Source organism: Elgaria multicarinata, chromosome 3, assembly GCF_023053635.1.
Source record: "Elgaria multicarinata webbii isolate HBS135686 ecotype San Diego chromosome 3, rElgMul1.1.pri, whole genome shotgun sequence".
NCBI lineage: Eukaryota > Metazoa > Chordata > Lepidosauria > Squamata > Anguidae > Elgaria > Elgaria multicarinata.
Window position 1 is genome coordinate 160,702,320 of NC_086173.1, and position 13,344 is coordinate 160,715,663.

A 13,344-nucleotide genomic window follows, 5' to 3' on the forward strand; every position below is an offset into this window, starting at 1 on the left:
AGCACCCTCCCACCCATGTTCCCCAGCAACTGGTGCACACAGGCTTACTGCCTCGAATACTGGAGATGGCACACAACCATCAGGGCTAGTAGCCATTGATACCCTTCTTCTCCAGGAATTTGTCCAAACCCCTTTTTAAACACCCCCAAATTGGTGGCCGTCACAACATCTTGTGGCAGCGAGTTCCGTAGTTTAACTTTGCGCATTGCGAAAAAGAAGTCCTTCCTTTGATCTGCCCTGAATCTCCCACCCGTCAATTTCACGGGATGACCCCTTTGGGTTCTAGTATGATAAAGGAAGAAGAAGAAAGTCTTCCTATCCGCATTCTCCACACCATGCATCATAAGAACATAAGAAAGGAAGGAAGGAAGGAAGGAAGGAAGGAAGGAAGGAAGGAAGGAAGGAAGGAAGGAAGATAATAATAATAATAATAATAATAATAATAATAATAATAATAATAATAATAATAATTTGTAAAATGTCTCCCTGTTCACATTCTCCACTCCAGGCATAATGTCTCACCCTTTTCCTCCAAGCTCAACAATCCCAGCTGCTGTAACCTTCCTTTTTACGGGAAGAGAGTAGATCAGTTCAGCGCCCGCAAATGCTTCGGCATCGTCACGGCCGCCCGGTGAAGGGTATTAGAAGGGTTAAACCCAGAGAGGTGCTGGGAGGCCCTTTTAAAACCGGTTAGAGTGGAAATGCGGAAGTGTGTGTGCCTCTGTGTGTGCGTGTGCATGTGAGCGTGTGCGAACGAGAGAGAGAGAGAGAGACAGAGAGCTGAGCCAGGATGTGAAAAGTCACACGCTCACTTCCTGTACTGTCCCTTCCTCTTTAGGAGCCTGGATAATCCTGCCAAGGAGTGTGATTTTGGGGGGACTTGGGTGAGTCAATCATGTGTGTGAGATAGATAGATAGATAGATAGATAGATAGATAGATAGATAGATAGATAGATAGATAGAGATGTGTGTGTGTGTAGGTATTTATCTGTTTGTAGCTATATTTATACAAGCATGAGTGCGCGTGTATACAAATGTGCGCGTGTGCAAATCTGTATTTGTGCTTAAACTAAATGTTGCATCGAAAGTGCAGGATCAGGAAGAAAAACGGGTGCGGGGGATTCTTTGGTGCGTGGAAAGAAAACTGGAGAAAAAAAAGGTGGATATGTGGGGAAGAAAGAGACGGAGAGAGAGTCTCTTCTCCTCCTCCTCCCCCAGCACCGGACTTGGGGTGACCAATTTTGAATTCTCCCTTGTAAATAATGTCCCTTTAACAGCAGCCGGTAATGGGGATCTTTTAGTGGTGTCAGAGCAGGGTTTAGGGGAAGAGTCCTAAATTCAGGCTCGAGGCATGCGGAAGGCGCCGGGGTTCAATACTTGGCATCTCCAGGCAGTGTTGAGAAACACCGTGCAGAGATCAGCCTCCCACATAGAATCATAGAATAGCAGAGTTGGAAGGTGCCTATAAGGCCATCGAGTCCAACCCCCTGCTCAATGCAGGAATCCACCCTAAAGCATCTCTGACAGATGGTTGTCCAGCTGCCTCTTGAAGGCCTCTAGTGTGGGAGAGCCCACAACCTCACCAGGTAACTGATTCCATTGTCGTACTGCTCTAACAGTCAGGAAGTTTTTCCTGATGTCCAGCTGGAATCTGGCTTCCTTTAACTTGAGCCCGTTATTCTGTGTCCTGCACTCTGGGAGGATCGAGAAGAGATCCTGGCCCTCCTCTGTGTGACAACCTTTTAAGTATTTGAAGAGTGCTCTCATGTCTCCCCTCAATCTTCTCTTCTCCAGGCTAAACATGCCCAGTTCTTTCAGTCTCTCTTCATAAGGCTTTGTTTCTAGACCCCTGATCATCCTGGTTGCCCTCCCCTGAACACGCTCCAGCTTGTCTGCATCCTTCTTGAATTGTGGAGCCCAGAACTGGACGCAATACTCTAGAACTTGGTGCTTCTGTGTGTCCTACAACTTCCAGCATCCCCCATCCACAGTTGGGGTCCAACACATCTGGGATTGGACCCAGGATTTCCCTCCTGCTTCTGGTTTTTGGGGATCTCTCCTCCCTTTCACACCACAGCTCACCCCATTCGGCAGGGTACCCTGAGTTTCTGTGCAGCCTTTTTTTAGGCGGTCTGCCATGGCCAGGGAAGCCCACTTCCGCCAGCGCCACTGATCCAGCATCAATCTGGATGCAACTCCTGGAGGGCACCGGATTGGGGAAGGCTGCTGCAGGCAATACGGAGCTGGATAGGCCAGGGATCTGACGCAGGAGAAGGTAGCTTCCTATGGTCCTAGAGATCTGGGTTCAAATCCTCCCCTGGCCATGAAGCGCACTGAGTCACAGAATCATAGAATCGTAGAGTTGGAAGGGGCCTCTAAGGCCATCGAGTCCAACCCCCCTGCTCAATGCAGGAATCCACCTTCAAGCATCCCTGACAGATGGCTGTCCCCTTGGGCCAGTCACTCTAAATCAGCCTACCTGACAGGGTTGCTGTGAGGATAAAATAGGGAGGAGCTGAACAATGTACAGTGCTCCTTAGAGAAGAGATGGGGTAAAAATGAATGTTGTAGTTGCTGTTATTATTATTAGCTTTTCATAGTCTGGATGTTGACGTTGGTGATAATAAAAAATGTTATTATTTTTTTTGCAGGCTGGATATTATTATTATTATTATTATTATTATTATTATTATTATTATTATTGTTGTAATAACAATGATCTCTCTCCTCCTCCTTCTTCTCCTCATATGCAGACTGTGAAAATCTGATTTCTGTGAATCAAGGCTCTCTTAAAGTGAAAGGACTAGCCTTGGCTGCTGTTTTTTTCAGGAGAGCTGGCAACCTTACACTTCCTTGCCTTTAAGACCTGGGTGATGGGTTGAAAAATCAAGCCAGAGGGTTTTGTTTTACTGCAGAAAAAGGATGGTGGGGAAAACGTCACCCTCCTTAATACTGGCCAGTAGATTTAGGAGGAAAGACAAAAGCTGGTGACTTCTTCAATGCATGTTTCGGCAGAAAAAATCTGCTGAGACTTGTAGGACTTTTCCCTGTCTAAACATGCATAGGATTGCACCCTAATTCTAGTTGTTGTTGTTTTTAAAAGGGAGCCAACCTATGACCTACAGGATGGAGGGAGCTGACCCTCAAAAAAATAAAGCCCCATTTCCAGCTGGTAGAAAAATAATCTTTCCCCAGTTTTATTTATTTACTTACCGTATTTTTTCGATTGTAAGACGCCATCGATTGTAGGACGCACACTAATTTCAGTACCACCAACAGAAAAAAAACCTTTAAGACACACCCGTGATTCTAAGACGCACCCCATTTTTAGAGATGTTTATATGGTGAAAAAAGTGCATCTTAGAATCGAAGAAATATGGTATGTAACGACATGGATGAATCACTGAGATTAAAACACATTTCAAAGTGATCCAGGTAATCTTTCGGGATCTGGGTAATTGCCAGAGGTGATATTTTCAGTACCCGCCTTTCGTTCATTCTTTGTCCCAGCAATACTAGATGTAACCGGCACAGCACCGCAGGGAGCCTAATCCAGCCAAGTCTGCAGTCTCCTTTGACTTTTCATTTTAAGACTGTGACTAAATGCAGACAGTGTGACTACAGCATTAAGTCAGCTTTTCTCTCTCTTCCTAACTCGCCCTCCTTTCCCAATTGGTTTCACATGCAGCTCAGGGTAGGGTGACCCTGTGAAAAGGAGGACCGGGCTCCTGTATCTTTAACAGTTGTATTGAAAAAGGAATTTCAGCAAGTGTCATTTGTTTATATGGAGAACCTGGTGAAATTCCCTCTTCATCACAACAGTTAAAGCTGCTGGAGCTATACTAAGAGTGACCGGGCACCTGCAGCTTTAACTGTTGTGGTGAAGAGGGAATTTCACCAGGTTCTCCATATATACAAATGACACCTGCAGAAATTTCCTTTTCAATACAACTGTTAAAGATACAGGAGCCCGGTCCTCCTTTTCATAGGGTCACCCTAGCTCAGGGGTGTCCAACCTCTTTCAGCCTAGGGGCCGAATTCAATATCAGAGAAGCTCTTGGGGCTGGGGTGCATTCCAGTGGTGCGCGAAGCCAAAGTCAAAAGAGGCTTGGCTAAAATGACCCAAATACCAGCCTATTGTAATTTGAGGATGCAATCTGTAGACAACAACAACAAAAATCTTGCAATATCCAGCATGCCTCAGTCAACATGGCTGGCTGGTGGAATGCTGGGAGTTGTAGTGCTTTTTTTTTTTTTACCCTGTCTTAGGGTGACCCTAAGGAAAGGAGGACAGGGCTCCTGTATCTTTAACAGTTGAATAGAAAAGGGGATTTCAGCGGGGCCAGACCTACACCAAGCTGGATATGACACTTTGAAAACTGCAGGTGGACTGTGTTCTGGGCCCCAACAGTCGTCGCTACTGTTATAAAACGTTATAAAGAGTAGTGTAGATCCTGCCCAGGTGTCATTTGTAGGCATGCAGCACCTGGTGGAATTCCCTCTTCATCCCAACAGTTAAAGCTGCAGGAGCCCTGCCTAGCGTGACCAGATACAAAAGAGGGCAGGGCTCCTGCAGCTTTAACTGTTGGGATGAAGAGGGGATTTCACCAGGTGCTGCACGCATAACAATGACACCTGCTGAAATTCTCTTTTCTATGCAACTGTTAAAGATACAGGAGCCCTGCCCTCCTTTCCATAGGGTCACCCTACCCTGTCTAAACATGCACAGGATTGTGCCCTAAAGCGTTTCCTGCCAGTAACTAAGGCTTCGTGTTACACCCAATATTACACCATCCAACGTGACTATGAGAAAAGTATCCAGGAAGAGAAACCTGCTAACCAGGGCCCGATCCTGGCAAGATGCCTTCTTGCTCCTCTTCCTCCTCCTCCTCACTGCTGTCACTTGCTTGCTTGAGAAACAGAGAGCCAAGGAGCAAGAAGGCTGTGGCCTTCACAGCTCCTATTTCTCACTAACACCGTTGCCTGGGCCAGAGCGAGAGGCCTGTGAACAAGCAGGTTGCCATGGCGAAGAGGAAGACCGACTCCAGGGGGTTCTTGCCTAGGGTGACCCTATGAAAAGGAGGACAGGGCTCCTGTATCTTTAACAGTTGCATAGAAAAGGGAATTTCAGCAGGTGTCATTTGTATATATGGAGAACCTGGTCAAATTCCCTCTTCATCACAACAGTTAAAGGTTCAGGAGCTATACTAGAGTGACCAGATTTAAAAGAGGGCAGGGCACCTGCAGCTTTACCCGTTGTGATGAAGAGGAAATTGCACCAGGTTCCCCATATATACAAATGACAGCTACTGAAATTCCCTTTTCAATACAACTGTTAAAGATACAGGAGCCCTGTCCTCCTTTTCACATGGTCACCCTATTCTTGCCAGTGGGCACTCAACAGGAGCCCAAACATGACTACCATTATTATTATTGTTGTTGTTGTTATTGTTATTATTATTATTATATCTACGTCCCACCTTTTCCCTCCTCTTGCAAGGAACTCAAAGGTAGCTTACATGGCCCTCCTCTTCATTTTATCCTCACAACAACAACCCTGAGAGGTAGGTTAGGCTGAGAGTCAGTAACTGGCCCAATGTCACCCAGCGAGCTTAATGGCTGAGTGGGGATTAGAACCCGGATCTCTCTTGGGTCCCAGTCCAACATTCTAACCTCTACGGCAGGCTTGCCTCCATGCTGGGAATAATAATCATAATATTTATTTATTTATTTATTTATTATATGTATATACTGCCCCATAGCTGAAGCACTCTGGGTGGTTTACAACAACAACAACAACAACAACAACAACAATAATAATAATAATAATAATAATAATAATATATTTATTTATTACCCGCCTCTCCCTCTGGATCAAGGCGGAGAACAACAGCAAATACAAAAATACTATAAAATACATAAAACTGATTAAAAACATATAAAACTGATACAATATTAAAATAACAGTCAAATAAAATTCGACTGGGTAGGCTTGTCAGAAGAGGTCAGTCTTTATAGCTTTTTTTAAAATAAAAATTCAGAAAGAATATTAAGCTGGCGAATCTCTCTCGGCAGGCCTTTCTACAGCCTGTGAGCGGCAGAAGAGAAGGTCCTCTGGGTAACAGTTGTCAGCCTACTTGTGGCTGACTGAAGTAAATTCTTCCCAGAGGATCTGAGTATTTGGGGCGGATTGTATGGGAGAAGGCGATCCCGCAGGTAGCCTGGACCCAAACCATGTAGGGCTTTAAAGGTGATAAGCAACGCTTTATACTTCGCCCGGAAACTAATTGGCAGCTAGTGCAGAGATTTTAAGACTGGTGTAATATGGTCACCCCTAGGTGTACCGGTGACCAGCCTGGCTGCCGTATTTTGAACTAGTTGAAGTTTCCGGACTAGGCACAAAGGTAGCCCTATGTGGAGCGCATTGCAGAAGTCGAGCCTCAAAGTTACCAGCGCGTGCGTGACCTTAAGTCTTCCAACTCCAGGAATGGGCGCAGCGGCTGTATCAGCTGAAGCTGATAGTAAGCACTCCTGGCCGTTGCATGTATCTGGGCTGTCATTTGGAGCTCTGTACCTATTGAATTTAGCCAGTGCAGATGGGTGAGAATTCCATTTCAGTCCATTTTTGAAAAGAATTTACCAACGTTTATGAATTTGAGATTATTATTTTTTTAAAAAAAATCAAATTCAAGAGAAAGCGAAAAACCAACCAGTTCACTCATTCCTATGTTCCAAGAGTATGTAGGGTGACCACATGAAAAGGAGGACAAGGCTTCTGCATCTTTAACAGTTGTATTGAAAAGGGAATTTCGGCAGTTGTCATTTTTTATACATGCAGCACCTGGTGAAATTCTCTCTTCATCACAACCATTAAAGCTGCAGGAGCCCTGCCCTCTTTTATATCTGGTCATGCACGCTAGGCAGGGCTCCTACAGCTTTAGTGGTTGTGACGAGGAGGGAATTTCACCACGTGCTGCATGCATACATACAAATGACACCTGCTGAAATTCCCTTTTCGATACAACTGTAAAAAATATATGCAGAACCAGTCCTCCTTTTCATATGGTCACCCTATAAGTGACCTTTTCCGTGAGCCCCTGCCAAAGGAAGTGAGGCAGGTGGCTACTAGGAGGAGGGCTTTCTCTGCTGTGGCACCCCGGCTGTGGAACGAGCTCCCCAGAGAGGTTCGGCTGGCGTCTACACTGTACTCCTTCCGTCACCAGCTGAAGACCTTTTTTTTTCCTCAGTATTTTAACACCTATTAACTTAAATTTAAACTTTGCTGTTTTAATTCCATATTTTAACCTACCATTTTTCTTCAATTCTAAGACACACTTTTTTCCCCATATAAACATCTCTAAAAACGGGGTGCGTCTTAGAATCGCGGGTGTGTCTTAGGGTTGGTTTTTTTTTCTGTTGGTGGTACTGAAATTAGGGTGCGTCTTACAATCGATGGCGTCTTACAATCGAAGAAATACTGTATATCCATTTTTGCTGTGTGGTTTTATCCTAGTTGTGCTTTTTATATTGCATTTTGTATTTGTGTTTTTAGATTGTTGGTTGTTTTTATGCTCTTCATGATTTCAATTTTTGTGAACTGCCCAGAGAGCTTCGGCTATTGGGTGGTATAAAAATGTAATAAAATAAATAAATAAATAAATAAATAAGTGTTGTCTGAATTGTGGCTAATTCTTTCACATGTCTTCCACCCAGGGAAGGAACCCCTCACTCTGGTCTTCAGGCTCAAATCTACCAATTTACTCCCTCATTGTGTTTGAGTGCCTTTGATGCTGAGAGGTCTGCCGGGGATGAAAATGGAGGAGCAAAGCCAAATAGGCCCCAAGCTGGTGGAGGGATCAGAGGGGGCAAGAAAAGCCCCCCACGTCATCCAGAGGGGCTGCATCCGGGAATTCCTGCAAAAAATGCCGGTGCAGCAGGTGAAACAGGAGGCCAGCGAGGGAATCCTTCAGCGCTGGGAAGTGCAGTGGCAGGAGTTCCTGAAGGAGGTGGAGTCTCCTCACACTGGCTGGGGGGCCGCACAGTTGCCGGAGGAGCCCACCCCATGGGACAACGCAAAAGCCTTCCTGGTCTCCTTCGAGCAAGTGGCCCAGGCCTGCCGGTGGCCCAAAGAAGAGTGGGCGGCCCGACTCCTGCCAGCCCTCCAAGGAGAAGCCGAGCAGGCCTTTCGCAGGCTGGAGGGCCGAGACAGGAAGGATTATGGGAAAGTGAAGGCGGCCATCTTGCGAGGGGATATCGCCAGCAGGGAGAAGAATCGCCAACACTTCAGGCACTTCTGTTACCAGGAGGCCGAGGGGCCCAGGGGCGCTTACAGCCGCCTCCAGGAACTTTGCCGTCGGTGGCTGAAGGTTGAGAGGCACACGAAGGAGCAGATCTTGGAGTTGCTCATCCTGGAGCAGTTCCTGACTGTCCTGCCCCCAGAGATCCAGAGCTGGGTCAGGGAACGAGGCCCGGAGACCTGCTCCCAGGCAGTGGCCCTGGCCGAGGATTTCCTGCGGTTGCAGCGAGAGGCAGAGCGACAGAAAACACAGGTGAGAGGAAGAATTTGATCCCTAAGAACACTGGGGTCTCCAATATAAAAATATAATAAATAAATATGATGTTTGCAGGCACCTGTGTGGCCCCAGACACCTCTCTGGCACCTGCTGGCCTCTCTGCTCTTCCTGATTTGCATTTGATTTTGAGATTTCTAAGAATAAAATAATATTTAATGGGCAGGCTGCAATGCAAAGTGCTGCTCTCTAGCGCCAACTTTATTTGGATTCAAAGTAATGCGTTTTGGAGCTCAGCTGACTTCTGCCTTGAACTTAGGTTCTTGGACAAATTACTTTTCATGTTAGTCTCACCCTTGTGGCTTGTGGGAAATGAGTATAACCAGCCGTGCCCACCATTAGGGTGACCGTATAGAAAGGAGGACAGGGCTCCTGTACCTTTCACAGTTGTATAGAAAAGGGAATTCCAGCAGGTGTCATTTGTATATAGAATCATAGAATCATAGAATAGCAGAGTTGGAAGGGGCCTACAAGGCCATCGAGTCCAACCCCCTGCTCAATGCAGGAATCCACCCTAAAGCATCCCTGACAGATGGTTGTCCAGCTGCCTCTTGAAGGTCTCTAGTGTGGGAGAGCCCACAACCACACCAGGCAACTGATTCCATTGTCGTACTGCTCTAACAGTCAGGAAGTTTTTCCTGATGTCCAGCTGGAATCTGGCTTCCTTTAACTTAAGCCCGTAATTCTGTGTCCTGCACTCTGGGAGGATCGAGAAGAGATCCTGGCCCTCCTCTGTGTGACAACCTTTTAAGTATTTGAAGAGTGCTATCATGTCTCCCCTCAATCTTCTCTTCTCCAGGCTAAACATGCCCAGTTCTTTCATATGGAGAACCTGGTGAAATTTCCTCTTCATCACAGTTAAAGCTGCAGGAGCCCTGCTTAGCGTGACCAGATACAGAAGAGGGCAAGGCTCCTGCAGGTTTAACAGTTGTGATGGAATTTCACAAGGTGCTGCATGCATACAAATGACACCTGTTGAAATTCCCTTTTCGATGCAACTGTGAAATATACAGGAGCTCTGTTCTCCTTTTCATATGGTAACCCTACCCACCATGGCAGCCATTTTGTGAGAGGGCCCGTGACACTCTCTCAAAATTCTAAATGTGCTGACTAACCCAGAAAGATTAAGGACCTCTTCTTTTAGTAAGTCCCAAGCCCTCTTCTTCAGCTGCTCTGACAGGAACCTTCCCTCCTCTTTCAGGTAACGACACCCTTTGAGGAGGTGGTTCTGAGTTTCTGCCAGCCGGAAATGGTCCCATCCGACCCTGGCCCCAGACAGATGCGCAAGGAGACCAAGCAGGAAGCCGACAACGGAGAGGCCATCTTGATGGGTGAGAATGAAAATCGTTGAATTCTAATCCACTTTGGGAGGCAATTGTCTGAAAAACTGGATGAAAATGCAGCGAATGAATAAAATCAGACTTTCCCAACCTAACGGCTTCCAGGTGGACTGCATCTCCCATCATTCCCAGCCAATGGCCATACTGACTGGGAATGATGGCAGTTGTAGTCCAATGCACCTGGAGGGCATTGAAATATTTTTTTTTTTTAGCAGTTCACAAAACAGTTCCCAAAAATTATTGGGTGAGCCAATGTAGTGTCGTGGTTAATGACTACAAAACTACAGGGTGTTTTGGGAAGTCTCCCTCTAGTGGCTGAAGTTAATTATTGCAGGCTTCAACCACATGGACACATTTATATTAATTAATGTTAATGAATGGGTTTTAAAAACAAAATAACCCCAACGTACACATTCTGTAGGGTCCTCTTAGTATGCATGCCATGTTTCAGGTGTCTCGGTTTCACCATCTGGGTGCTATGACACTGACACATGAAGACGCGCATACTTTTTTATTGTTATTATTATTGATCATTATTTTCCTCTGCAGCGAAAACAGAGAATTTTGTTCTCTCTCCTTCAGGAGCTAAAGGGTGGATGAGCCTCAACAAAGGAGAGAAATATGTGCCAGATGATTTGGAGCGATTGTCGGCACATGGGACATCGGTTTGGCATGCGGGAGAGTGTGTCACCCAGTTTTGTGAGCAGGGAAATACCACAGTGAGTCATCCAGAGATTGACTCGGGGCAAGGCATCGATATTTCTATTCCGTTTGGGGGACCCTTCCAGGATTTGAAGGAGGAAGGCTACCAGAGGAGAATTCACACTGGTAAGAGACAAATCCTCTGCAATGCATTTAGGAAAAGATTCGGTCAGAGCCCAAACATGCTTAAACACGAAAACATCCACTCAGGAGAAAAACCCTTTAAGTGCTCGGACTGTGGGAAAAGATTCGGCCAGAAATTCCACCTCATTGGCCACCGTAAAAGATGCGAAAGCGAGCGGCCTCACAAGTGTCCAACCTGCGGGAAAAGGTTCTCTCGCAGCTCTTACCTTAACACTCATCAGAGAATCCACACCGGGGAGCGGCCCTACGAGTGCTTGCGCTGCGGGAAAAGCTTCAGCCAGAAAGCAAACCTTAACACACACCGCAGAATCCACACGGGGGAAAAGCCGCACGAGTGCACAGTGTGTGGGAAAAGATTCTCTCGCAACACGTGCCTTAATAGACACCAGAGAATCCACACGGCAGCACGCTAGCTGTACAGGTGCTTGGACTGTCTTTGCTGGGGTGATGGTAGCGGTGGAGCTTCTAGTGGGAGATCAGTATTGGCGATGAGTAATTTCTCCCTTGGGATAAGCTTCAGTCAGAAATGTCATATTTTTAGATATTGTAGAATGCAGGAGCATTTACTTGCTAATACAATAAAGAATGTTCTCCATTCCTTCCATGGCTATTTTTGCTTCTTTTTGGAACTCATTCCTAAGCTACTGGGAATCTTACCAATAAGACTAATGCAAAAATGGGAACAATTTCCACAGAGAATTTCCACAGACCATTAATTTCATACGTTTGCTCTGTATGGGACCCTTGTCTTCTATTTTGAGTAAAACTTCAGCCTGGTTCTAACATTACACAAAACTATAGCACAGCACAGGAGTGATCAACTTTTGGCCCTCCAGATGTTTTGGCCTACAGCTCCCTAGCCAGCATGGCCAATGGTGAGAGATCACTGACATTTTATTAACCGTGGCTTGTCATGTCATAGAACCCAACAAACTGTGGTTAATCTTAACTCTGGTTTGTTGGAAACAAGCCAACTTCAAACAGTGGGTTAAGAAGCTGGCTTGTTTCAAACAAACCAGAGATAAGATTAACCACAGTTTACAATTCTGGCAATACACTATACACTAAACCATGGTTAATTGAACTCGAAAGCAACACTTCCCGATTTCCTCCTTGCAGCTGCGCAGGAGAAACAGAAGGGAGCAGAGAGCTGCCTAGGCTCTTCTTTTCATGCTAAACTATAGTTTAGAGTGAGATTCAAACCGAATGTAGAGCACAAGCTGATTATGAGCCAACAGTGTGATGTGGCTGCAAAAAAAGCAAATGCTATTTTGGGCTGCATTAATAGAAGTATAGCTTCCAAGTCATGCAACGTACTGGTTCCCCTCCATTCAGCACTGGTTAGGCCTCATCTTGAGTCCACTTCTGGGCACCACACTTCAAGAAGGACGTAGACAAGCTGGAGTGTGTTCAGAAGAGGGCAACCAGGATGATCAGAGGTCTAGAAACAAAGCCCTATGGAGAGAGACTGAAAGAACTGGGCCTGTTTAGCCTGGAGAAGAGAAGATTGAGGGGAGACATGGTGGCACTTCTCAAATACTTAAAAGGTTGTCACACAGAGGAGGGCCAGGATCTCTTCTCCATCCTCCCAGAGTGCAGGACACGGAAGCCAAGTTACAGGAAGCCAGATTCCAGCTGGACATCAGGAAAAACTTCCTGTTAGAGCAGTACGACAATGGAACTCTCCCACACTGGAGGCCTTCAAGAGGCAGCTGGACAGCCATCTGTCAGGGATGCTTGAGGGTGGATTCCTGCACTGAGCAGGGGGTTGGACTCGATGGCCTTTTAGGCCCCTTCCAACTCTACTATTCTATGAGATACATGCAAAAGCTGGGAAAAGTCCAAAAAAAAAGCAGGCAAACAAATCAGGGGGGGTGGATTACTTCCCTATGGGAGTAAAGTGTTGGGGGGGGGCCCTAAAAAAAAAGGCGAATGATGGGGGACATGATAGAGGTACATAACATTATGCATGGTGTGGAGAAGCCAGGGACACCCAATTAAAATTGATGGGCAGTAGATTCAGGGCAGAGATGTTCTTCATACAATGTATAGTTACCTTACAGGTGGGCCCTGCAACAAAAAGTTGCAGCACAGAGTTTTCCAGTACAGTGCCCTCCTCCTGGACTTTTCATTCCATTGTCCCTCCCACCTGGATTTCCACTCCCAATCCCTGCTCCCCACGGCCAGGTAGCCATTGAGCACACACTGTCCCTATTGGGTTGTTTAGGGGAGTTTCTCCTTGCTTGAGTTCTTTTTCCCTCCTCTCTAAACATCTTCGTAGTTCAACAAATCTCTGAGTTCCCCCAAGCCTGCTGAACCCTCTCTCTGGCTACATAGACAACGACACTCACGCCTGAACATTAGAAATAAAGGGAATGATTGGATTTGCTGATAGATGCGATGACTGCTGGCTTTGTTGGTTTTGAAACGGGGTTCGGATAAATTTGTGAAAGACTGTTAGCTGAATGCCATGGCTAGGTTCAGGAGCAGCACCAGGAGAGGACTGTTGCCCTACCATAGCATCTCCAAGATTATTATTATTATTATTATTTATTTATATAGCACCATCAATGTACATGGTGCTGTAC

The 13,344-nt window shown here is 46.0% G+C and overlaps 1 protein-coding gene across 2 annotated transcripts; it reads left to right on the forward strand.

Moving 5' to 3' along the window:
- Positions 1–801: 801 nt before the first annotated feature.
- LOC134396215 (zinc finger and SCAN domain-containing protein 21-like) lies at positions 802–11,300 on the forward strand. 2 transcript variants are annotated; one of them, XM_063122632.1, is made up of 4 exons: positions 802–884; positions 7,714–8,549; positions 9,772–9,901; positions 10,460–11,300. In XM_063122632.1, exons 2-4 carry the CDS (start codon positions 7,788–7,790, stop codon positions 11,167–11,169), a joined length of 1,602 nt encoding a protein of 533 aa, XP_062978702.1. In that variant the 5' UTR covers positions 802–884; positions 7,714–7,787; the 3' UTR covers positions 11,170–11,300. The 2 variants fall into 2 exon arrangements, with proteins under 2 accessions (XP_062978702.1, XP_062978703.1); XM_063122633.1 differs by having other exon boundaries at positions 10,493–11,300.
- Positions 11,301–13,344: the final 2,044 nt, after the last annotated feature.

Coding starts and splice junctions, on each gene's coding strand:
- LOC134396215 (XM_063122632.1), top strand. CDS start 7,788: ATGCTGAGAGGTCTGCCGGGGATGAAAATGGAGGAGCAAAGCCAAATA. Junction 8,550..9,771: donor CAGAGCGACAGAAAACACAG/GTGAGAGGAAGA, acceptor CTCCTCTTTCAG/GTAACGACACCCTTTGAGGA. Junction 9,902..10,459: donor CGGAGAGGCCATCTTGATGG/GTGAGAATGAAA, acceptor TTTCCTCTGCAG/CGAAAACAGAGAATTTTGTT.